General features: G+C 40.2%; 1 protein-coding gene across 1 annotated transcript; it reads right to left on the bottom strand.

Annotated features, from left to right (window-relative positions):
- Positions 1-3,778: 3,778 nt before the first annotated feature.
- On the bottom strand, positions 3,779-11,224 carry foxo3a (forkhead box O3A). Its single transcript, XM_030782808.1, has 2 exons — positions 10,652-11,224; positions 3,779-5,068 (listed from the first exon to the last, which is right to left on the bottom strand). The coding sequence occupies exons 1-2, from the start codon at positions 11,222-11,224 to the stop codon at positions 3,779-3,781; spliced, it is 1,863 nt and encodes a 620-aa protein (XP_030638668.1).
- Between the last annotated feature and the right edge of the window lie 146 nt (positions 11,225-11,370).

Below are 11,370 nucleotides of genomic sequence, written 5' to 3'. Positions count from 1 at the left end.
AATAAACACTTTCAGCATACGGCAACTATGAAGGCAAAGCCAATGAGCCTGGTAAATCTAGACTAACAGAAATTTAAGTGTGCATCTATTTTCAGTGAGTTTCAGTATTTCACCAAAAAAATATCAGACGAGCCATTTGAGATTTCACACCTCATCTTTACGTGCGGGATTTAAATAGCTCACCAGTCCAAATTCACTTGGATACAAGAAATCTCATTGGCTCAATGCGACTGTTACCTATATCCAATGAGAAATCGTCACCGAGGTACAAATCCCACCAATGAGAGCACTAGGACATGTGTCGTGGTGTAAATTTATTGCCGCTAGGGGGAGGGAATGCGTACCCTGACGTTCTCATTTCTATGGAACACAAAGCCACAGAGATTTTCGAATGTTGTGAATGATTTTCCATCTCAAGAAATGCCTTAGATATCCGTGGTACCACGGTGTTTATGAATGATAGATCTGTTGATCTTCACGAATACAAGTCGGGGCTTATTCCGATTCAAAGAGCCACCGAGGCACGTTTGAAATGTTCTCTAAGAATCTTGTAGCTGTTGCCTCGGAAGGGCCCCCATCTCCTTAGCGACCACGAGTACTTGTGAGCAATCTTTTTTCATATCACTCATATAACATCTGAGGAGAGGACCAGTTTGAATCACTTTCTGTGAATGTTCCAAAGATTACACTATGTAAATTTAGTTCTGGAGCACACTCCCATTCTGCAATTACAATACAATGAAGCCTAAGATTGGACACAATGGGGGGAAGATATGCTCAGGAGATACAATCAGTGTGTCAGTGAGGAGTACACAAAACATTCAAAGATGTTAACACAGTGGTCAAAGTCACAGGAGAGAAAAGTAACTCAAGGCAGGAGACAACAGCACTGTGGAGGCACAGATAAATAGGAAACAAAGTATAATTCTGTATTAAAGTACTAATAAATATACTCCTGAGTGCCCTTTAAGAATGAAATGATCACTGATGTGTGTTTCAATATTTAATGTCTAAATGTATTTGACAGAATCATATTTAAACAAGCAAAACTATTCTTAAAGATGTTACCTTGCTGTATTTCTAATTTCAAAGTTGTCTTTGCAAATGATTAGGACAGATAAGACTGTGTTTAGATAAGAGTGTTTACCTACTGGGATATTAAAGAGAATTAAATGAAGGTCCACAACATGCTGATTCAACAGTTTCCGCATTTATTTGGCCATTAGTCCCAAAAGGAACCCAAATTTCCATATAAATGTAGCTGTCTTCTCCATGGAAAAATTCGATTATTCAAATAAGAGGGAAACAACTCAAAACTCACAACACATCACTGATAAATTCTTGTGACAAAGGGGTCTTCAGACATTCACAGTGCTTGACCAAGCTTTATTTACATGCACCATGTCTTGTACAACCTACATTACCACCCAAAATGGAAATACACAGGGCAATTCAAGCTAACATCAAATGATTCTACATGAGGTTAAGTATAGGTCATCATGGGATGGTGTGTATGCATGAGTGTTAGATAGATTTAAAGAAAAAAAACCCTTCATTTTACAACCAATTGAATTCCCTCTTGAAGCCAACAACAACAAAAAAACTGTACATATTTTAAGTATGACGCAGGGGCGTAACGAATCCTATATTCATTGTCGTTGAATTACAAGGTCAAAATACTAGTTCAAAATAATGACCCCAACTTTGGAGAGTATGCCTCTGTTAAAACCAGTCACAACAGTGCATGCATGTGAGAACTTGTGACAGCTTGTCATGAAATATCTTATCTGAATGAGTGTAATTTCATCAAGGAGCCATTTCAGATGTGCTCCTTATAAAAGCTGTATAAATCATGTATGTTTAGAGTACATGATTTTGAAAGTCTGTCACATTACAACATATACTTTTCATGTCATGGCAACAGTTTCATTGATGTGTCGAGAGTGCATTGCCTGCCTATCTTCTGGCTGTGTCAGTTTGTGTGAGTTTTATAAATAATCGCAAGGAATAAACAAATTGATGTCAAATTTGAATTTGAATTTTGAAGTAGTTGTGATCATACTATATTTGGCTTCTGTGAAAGGGGCCTTGGTCATGGTCTGAAAAGTAAACATAGGGCAGTAAAATGATTTTAAACAAAAACAAAAAGCAAAAAAAACCTCCCAAGATCTTTATAAAAGTATATTGCACTTCAATGATTAAAATGGGGCAGTAGGTTACTGTCTGATATATCTAACCATGACACTAGGATCTAACATCAAAAGCACGACAGTCAATGTAGCCATTTCAAGAAGTCATGAGAGGGTTCAGTCCCTAAATGATACTACCACTGGCCAAACAAATAACTACTTGCAAACACTTTGATAGCATCCATAATTTGGTTGCCTTGCATGGTCAATAAATTTGGTTAAATACAGTACAGAAACAAGGTAGCATATGAGTTCCTTAATAAATTGTCCACTTAGGCTAAATGTAGCTAATACTATCATGCGACTGCCTCATGTAAAAATGCATTGCCATACATTGCCTAGAGGATTAAAACACTGCTTCTTTAGCACCACTCACAGTGCAGATATGTATATACATATTACGATCTGACATTGCAGTCTTAAAAGCGGCCTCATTCAAGTGAGTTCTCACCTGGCTTTTTACTTCTCCTTCTCCAGGACATGCAACTACTTAGTGATGTTGTCAGCTTTTTCAATGACTACCATACCTCTTGTGTGTGTTTTTTGCTTAATATAATAGTGTAATTGTTTCAAATATCTGTGGTACATCAGTGATTTTATGTCAGTCACTGTAGAGGCCAGGCCAATTTGCTTGAGACAGTGAGCAATAGGTGTGCTCCCTAAATTTATGGTGAATCAATGTACCATTTGTTTTATGGGATTTAATAAACATCAGTCAAAAATTCATAGGAAAACAGTGGGATGAACTAGAAGATTTCATACGGTAGAACATCATACTAATTAAGTCATTACATCTCATATCACGGCACGGTAACAGGGCTCAGAGCTATGTGGAGACCACAGTTTCGAACAGATCAGCTTAAGTGAAAGTGATGCATGGAATGGTTTCTCAGGAAAAGCAAAACAACAAGATTGCATAACTTCTGTTTTTCTCTCTTTCTTTCTTTTAAAATTTTTTTTTTACAAAAGAGTGTGAATAATTGTCCTTTTTTCATTTTCCCCATTTTTTTTTTAATTAGTGAAGACAACAGTGACAATCGCTGGAGCTAGGTTTGTAAACAGGCCATCGATCTTATTGTGCTGATGGCTAGTTTGGCAAAAAGAGATCTTGGTCCTTGTATCAATGTCAGGACCTGAAATAAGAAGCAACATCATTTTCATCCCATATAAAGGTTAAAATGAAACAATGACTATTGGAACAAAACACTCCTATCTAATGCTGATGCTTTTAAAAATTACATTTTTGGAACAAAAAAATCCTAAAGGAAGAGGAAGGAAAAGTTCCCAATGGGCAACTTATCGGCAGGCTGCTGGATCTTTAAACTGGGTTCAGTCACACCTGGTCCTTGATGTTGATGTCACTATTGTATACTGGACACCATTCTTGATTATGACAATACCAAACACATAACATTACATTAAACAAAGTGAAACATTGACAACACCATCAGTGTAAATCATTTAACTGGACACAAAAATCATTCCAGTAAAAACAGATTAGCTTTTTAATGCACAGGTTCACCACATAAGGTCTGGCTCCTCCTCAGTTTTGTTCTGCCCCCATCCCTACATTCTGGGAGCTGGGCCCATCAACCAGGCACCCAGCTTTGAGACGAGGTTCGTTTAGTGCTAGAAAAGTTCCCTGTGTTTAGGTTAGCATTCTGAGTAGAGATGAGATGGGAATCAAAGTTGAACTCAAGGCCTTCTGCGTCCATCAGATCATTGTGAATGATTGTGTCCATTTCGCACTCAAGGCTGTTGCTGAAAACATCCAGATCTAGGTCGGTGGGGAATCGGTCCTGAGCACGGGTGAGGGACTCAGAAGAAGAGCCGAGCTGCATAGATGTGTTCCTGGTAGGAGACTGCTGGAGATGTTGTTTGATCAAGCTTTGGTAGTCAGACTCATTTCTGGAACTCAAGACCCCATTAACTCGCCACCCAGCCAGTGAAGACTTCTGGAGCACCAGGGCACTGCGACGGGAATTCTGAGTTGGGACGGCAGCGCTGGCTTGTGACATCAGTGGATCAGACTGGGTGAGCATGACATCGCTGTGGCTGTGTGCCTCTGAGTTAAGAAGGTCCTGCAAGCTCTGTGAGCTGAAATGTGAGCTACAGGAGAAGGTGGTTGGTTTGTTCTCCTGGATGGTCTGCATGGGTGACTGGCGCAGGCTTGTGACAGAGGGCGGACTAAAGTTGGAGCCATAGCTGCCGGAGGGGACGCCCAAACTGCTGCCAGAGCAGCTGAAAGTAAACACAGGGCTCCCCTGATGGTTAGCCCCACTCTCATCTTGACCTGGAGACTGCTGCTGGGAGGCTGTCAAACTGATGTTGTCTAAGAAGTCATCCATAAGGTTGTCACTGAGCCCGTCATTGAGGTTCATAGTACCAGTCAGGTCTGCTAGACGAGGCAGCTCTGTTAGACCAGTGGATGGGGACATGCTGCTTGGACTGGAGTAAAGCATTGGTGAGAGAGGTGAGTCATCGTCAGGAACCTCATCAACCTCCAGGTTGGCCAGAATAGGAGAGAGCCGTCCGCTTATAGTGCTGGCATTGGAATTAGTACGTGAGCGGAAGTCTGTCCACGCATCCAGTTCATCACTACTACGGGACGTAGGGCTGCCAACCCATTTGGACAAGCTGGAGGAGCTCTCAGAGCTACCGTCCTGGGTGACCTGCAGGGCCGCTTTCTTCTTAGCTGCCCGGCCACGAGCACTCTTGAGGTGCTTGTTACTGTTGTCCATGGAAACAGCTCGCCTACGTGGGGCTTTACCACCTTTCCCACCCTCTGGGTTGACCATCCACCATGAGCTCTTTCCAGTGCCTTCATTTTGAACCCTGACAAAACGGCTGTGGAGTGATAAGTTATGTCGAATGGAGTTCTGTGAACAGAGCAGATAACAGGCTTGGTGAACCTTCTATAACTTCAGAGTTTAAGAACAGGACACACAGATACTGGCAATAAACTCAATATCTTATTAGTTGTATATATTAAATGTCTTATTAAAATGATCTGAAACCTGAATTATTATTGACCACAATAAAATAACTTGCTTGTGTTGTAGTGGGGTGAAACTGACTTTCTTCTCATATTTAATGGGATATTTCTATTGCAGGTTCCCAGGAGAAAATAAACAGTTGGGATAATGAACACTGATACATAGACTCTAAGTCAGTAAGCATATATGCTCAGATTGAAAAAAAACTACAACAACAAAAAAAAAACAACAACGTAGTGTCTCTACACCATTAAGTTGAAGTGGGGATTTAGGAATAGCAAGCTAGCTTTTACAGCTGTCTAAATATGTGTGACAACACAGCTAGTTAATACATAGCTATGAATAATTTCTCTTTTCAAAACTACATTTACTTTCAAAAACCTTAACATTTCAAATAATTTCAGTTAGCTATGGAAGACTGTCCTATTGCACACTCAATTCACATGATATATTTGCTAAATTTCAGAGAGTGTTCCTGGTAACATAGGGTGCCTATATTTTTAACGATGAACACTGCAAAAGTCAATCTCTCGTCTTTTGTAATGAAGTACCTTTATGACTTGTAACCCGAAAGAGTGCAACACAGTGTTAATATGACTGCTTGACACAGAGAGAGAATGGTCCTACCACCTGCCTGACCTGAACTGCAGGAGTGCACAGAGGCCCCTCACTGACTGATTTGTACTACTGGTCCATCTGTGCTTGTGAAAGCAGTGAGTACCATGGATGACAGAAACACACTCAGAATGAAGACAGCCTTCTGAGCCAGTGTCACATAAGAATAACACAGCACACTACAGCTACACTTTAAACAACAACAACAAAAGTAAAGGAAGATGTATTAGAGCTAGTTAAGTTATGGTCCGGAATGCTGCACTGGCAATCTAAATACAATCAGGAGAGCAAGGCCTCCTGAGAGGGTTTCATGAAGCATCATGAAGTCATTTCTTCTTGCATTTGTTCAATCACGCTATCAATACACGATTTTGCTAATACAGATACCAAAAGAAATAACTGGCACATTTCACCTTCCGTGCACTTTCAGAGACTGCAGTTCAACAAAGGGGATGCATGAGTCTTTCCTTCTGAAAACACAATATGCTTCTGTTTTGAACTTCTTTTGAATCTGTGACCTATATTCTGGCAGCAGTGAAAGGTCCAGAGGAATTCCCTGGAGAAGTCATGTACAAAATTAAAGAGCTACAGTCTGTGCCGTGACTCTATACCATTACCATCCGTGTGCTGCAGTGCAGGGGGCATTGCAGTCCCTTCTGCAGTAAGAGAACTCAAAAATGTGATGTGATTCACGCATGAACTGAAGTCCTCATGAACTGACTCTCATCTTGCTAATGTTGTGGATAATATGACACTATTCCTAACCAGCTGCTTAAACTTATTTTGGCAAGAACTGGTCACAATTGTCGCAATAATTCCAATCCGGCGAAAGGTCTAAAAAAAGATGTTTGGTTTCAGGATCTCTGATCCTGATTTGTTCCATTCTTCTCAAAGAGTGAATGGACTGACCTTTTGACATCCAACTACCTGTAAAGCCTTTTCAAGCCAATTAGTGCATATAATCTCCAGAGAACTTTCTGCTCTTGGTCCATTAAATGCATTATTTCTCATTATCGATGCTGGTAGGTACTTCTATTACTAACGCCCTCCAAGAATATTGTTAAGATTTGGTAAGTAATCTACAACAATGTACAACAAAAGAGAACATAATGTTTAATAGTACTGGATGCTTGGAAACAGGCAAATGCCACAGTCTCAGTCACTTGATATAGACTGACGCAGACATTTGTTTCCTTAGGGCAGCATTACAATTCTATTGTAATTACTTACACTTCCTGTTCGTTAAAGTGCAATTATAGTACCTTATGACAATGCAGCTTGGATGTCTGCATTTGCAACATCACCTTTCACCAGTCACTCTTCTTTTTCTTACTATGTTAGTGTATACTTCATATTACAATTCTTTAGTAAAATGGAGACTGAGCCATAGCCTATACTATAGAAGAGGATGTACGAATTATGAACAGATCACTGCTATTACTAACACGCTGAAAAGACCAACATGCACATTAAAATATTAGGGACATGTATATGCAAAGGCCTCCTAGTACTGTTTTAGTACATATTGCTAGACTTCAGTATTAAAACCCCTGAGTGCTTTCAGAGCTTGAAAAGGCCCTGAAAATCCATTCAATGTGGCCGCTGTCAAAAACCATCACAATCACACCCTTTGAAGTAGCTTTTGATCTGTCAAAAGATATATTTTCATTTGTTTTATCAATTAATCATAATTACTCAGAAACCGAAAGGTAACACATCAAACCTCAAAAAGATCAAAGCTACGAAGAACATTTGATACACTGAATTTTTAGATGCTTGGTATGTTGGTTGATATTAACTAAAAAATACCCATCATGTGCACAGATTAGAATTTAAGCCAGTCAAACCAGCTTGCTAGCTAGAAAGTCAAAGAGGAGATTAATGGTTTGAGCCTGACGAAAACAGGCTATCTCCTTTTAAGTCAATCTAACAACCGGTAAGAACAAATGTAATTATGAATAGATGAACACAAATACACAAAATCTGATCAAGTACCACTGATCAACAATCATTATTGCATGCACCTCAAAAATATCAAGATTATAAAATTACATCAGTCAGATAAAATAATCTACAAAGTCATATGTGACAAAAAGCAAGCATGTCTTCTGTTTTATTACGAACTGTCTAGCGTGAGACAACCAAAAATATATATCTTTTACTCGACTGACCTACGATGCTGTGCCCTTGAATCATAATATTCCTATGCATGAATGCTTTTAAACTCAGAACTAACAATAAGAGATGGAATCAAAAAATTGTTTGAACTCTCTAGTCTTCCCTTCCCCCATCCTCCCAAGGCCGAGCTGCAGCCCCTTTTGAGCAAAGCACCACTTGGAGCAGCACTGGAAAACCGCCAGTTTACACAAAGCTAGTTCTCTCTCAGAGTAAAACACCAAGCTCCTCTCATGTTGCTACATACTGACCTACATAGTTTCCAGTCAGCTGATTGATTCTCCTGGTAAAGCTCTCAGCCAATAGGAAGTGGAGGTGGGGAGCTCAACAGCCAATGATGTTGCGGCTACAACTGAAATCCTCAGCTTTTCTCTTTTTTTCACCCTCTTTGGCAGACAGATGCAAAGCTCTGTAGCACATGCAGAAGGATATTCAAATTGCTGTCTCTGAATCAAGGGTAAGATCTGTGACTGCTCACTGGCTGCAGAATTGTTAAAAAGTTACAATAAGCTAAAAATATTTTAATAGACTCAACAATGTACAATCCATGCGGAATCACAGCTTTATCTTTTTATTTAATCGCACCCCATTGATCAGACTGAATATAAAACTAAACTGCAAGCTCCTTTAGGAACCTTCTGAAATATAAAGACAACTATGCTGGCAAGATGGGACACAGAGCATACTGGGTTCCATGACCTATAACTCTAAGTGTGGCAGATTTTCTAAAAATTCACAAAGTAACATATACCAGTTCCCCTTCCATGTCAGGCATAAGACGAGGATGTCCATTATTCTGCTCCAGGTTATGGCAGAAAGACTAGCTACGTGAAATGTTCTCAAGGTTTGGCAAAATCTTCACATCATTTAGCTGAATTCTGCAAAGGTTTTAAATGGTATTTTGTATTTGTTTACACTGTCCTGCAGAATATTTTTCCCCTCGTAACATCTCTTTCAACAACAAGCGCATTTTACTCCTCACAGATACACTGCTACACACAACCTTTTTCTAGTGTTTGTTTCTTCTCCTCATTCAAATACAGATAAGCCATAAGTATTCAGGAGACTTGATTCCATGTTGTATAAATTGCTTTTACCAGTCAAGCTAATCCCTAAAATCAAAAAGGGAGTGAGTACACTGAAACCTGTAGCACACTCATGGGCTTGGCATAAGACAGAGGGAGAAAGGTCTCTCTACAGTCAGAATTTACCCCTTTTTTCAATTCAAGCACTTTAGAAAATTATTTGAAATTCAGAGAATAAAAGACATATGGGGAGTTACTTGTGCTATAAAACTGAAATTTTCAATCGATTCCCTGATGAAACATTCGAATGACCTTTATTGTTAAACCAGCACACAACATTCTTTTGCACTTTTTCAGTTTACTCAAACGACAGTAATAAAGACCCTACTCCTTCTTGAAAGATGATGAAGCATAATTTCCCTGGTCCCTGTTTCAGATTCAAACCATATAAAATGACTGCCTAAATCTAATTGACTGAAAACATAGTCCACCATTACTGACAAGTCATTTAACATACAGTATAGCTTATATGAGTGTCTTTACATGTCTCCTGAATGACCAGGGTGTAGGAACTGATATAATGACTAACATAAGATGTGGGATGTAAACAAAGTCTCTGATGGAGGAAAAGACTCATTATGGGTTACTATAGTGTAGCGCTGCTACGTAACCAAAGTACTGAACTGTTTCACTCATCCCTCTCCTCCCCTCTCTCTCTCTCTTTCACTCTCACACACACACGCGCACACGCACGCACGCACACACACACACAATATAAAGGCATGTAGAACAGAATGTACTTGCCATCTAGAGAGGCATGCTCTCATTTTTTTTAATAACATCAGTTTTCAGTTTGCATAATGGTTTACATTAATCATGAGTAATACTGAGTTATTAGATGATACACTGCCTGACTCAACACAAACATTCACTCACCATAAATGTTTCAGATCATTTGTTTCTTTTCCAAGTGTGAACACAGAGACACCAGTAACACTGGCTGATTTTCCCTGCTTGTGGAACTGACTGAGTTTTGTTTAAGTTCTCTTTTGGCAGAGCTAAAGAGTGTACATTGTAGGGGGAAGGAAAGCTTAAAAACAGAGAGGTTTAAACGTAACTGTTTGGGGTCTTCAGCTTTACAATTTCTCCACCCAAAACAAAGAGGCCCAGCCTATAAGCCCAAATGTCTGTTTTCACAGCAAATACTGAACCAGTCAGGACAAACCACTGAGAGGCCAAATGTTTTTTATCACCAGTAACACTTCTTCACTTATCAACTGTTACTGAAACAGACAGTGACAGATACATGAGGTCACCCACTATATCAGCCAACCCCACATCCTCACTACCCAGCTTGTAATCAATTCCTTTGCCATTATGCCTTGTACCACACACACACACACCCCTGGCATCACAAACCTGGCACTGCTGCTTGGTGCATGCCATGTCCTACAACAATATTTAGAAGCTTAGCCTACATCACCTACAAAAAAGAAAATAGGTATTCCACATGTGTTGTGTAACCAGTTTAAGAGGTGTGTAAAACTAAGCATAACACTGTAAATCAGACCTGGGCTGGCATATTAATTATCGCGCTAGAGGTCAAACACTGTACACCTTCTAGCAAGGTAAACTGAACAAAAGGACTCACCTTCCATCCTGCTGAACTGTTGCTGTCGCCTTTGTCCTTGAAGTATGGCACAGATCTTACCATCCAATCATATATCTGGGCCAAAGTCAATCTTTTTTCTGGCGAGCTCTCGATGGCTTGTGTGATGAGGTCTGCGTAAGAATAGTTGCCCCAGGCATTCCTTCGAGCAGATGATTTCCGCGGTTGCGGAGCTATCAGGCCATTGATGCTCGAGTCACTACCTGCAGCAACTAGTCTTTGTGAGAGAATGGGAATTCCATCGTTTTCCTTGTCAGTGGAAGGGGCACTGGCTCCAGCGACAGCTGGAGTATTACCGCTCTCTTGGTCAGCCTCGAAGAAGTCCGTTTTCTTTGATGGGTCATTTGCGTTACATGGCACACAGCTGTCAGTGCCATTGCCATCATCCTCCTCCTCAGGAATAATATCTGTCTCTGTGGATTCTGGTTTCCCACCATCGGATTCCGGACGAGGTAGAGGCCAGGTGCAAGACCTTGGCCTTTTCTGTGGTTCGAAGTCCGGATCTATTTCTACACCCAATGCAGAGAGCTGTTCATCGGGAGACACCTCTGCCATATTCTCTCTGATGAGTTCTCAGGTGCAGTCGCTATGGTCTGGTCAGTGAAGCAATCAAACAACGATCTATACTTCAACTTGCATTCCATTAATCAATGAAACTCGACGTATTCATGTACAGTCCGCACAGATGCTTCAAATGTCCA

Source organism: Chanos chanos, chromosome 1, assembly GCF_902362185.1.
Source record: "Chanos chanos chromosome 1, fChaCha1.1, whole genome shotgun sequence".
NCBI classification, from domain to species: Eukaryota; Metazoa; Chordata; class Actinopteri; order Gonorynchiformes; family Chanidae; genus Chanos; species Chanos chanos.
Note: the sequence above shows the minus strand (reverse complement) of the source record. Positions and strands in the feature narration are given on the sequence as shown.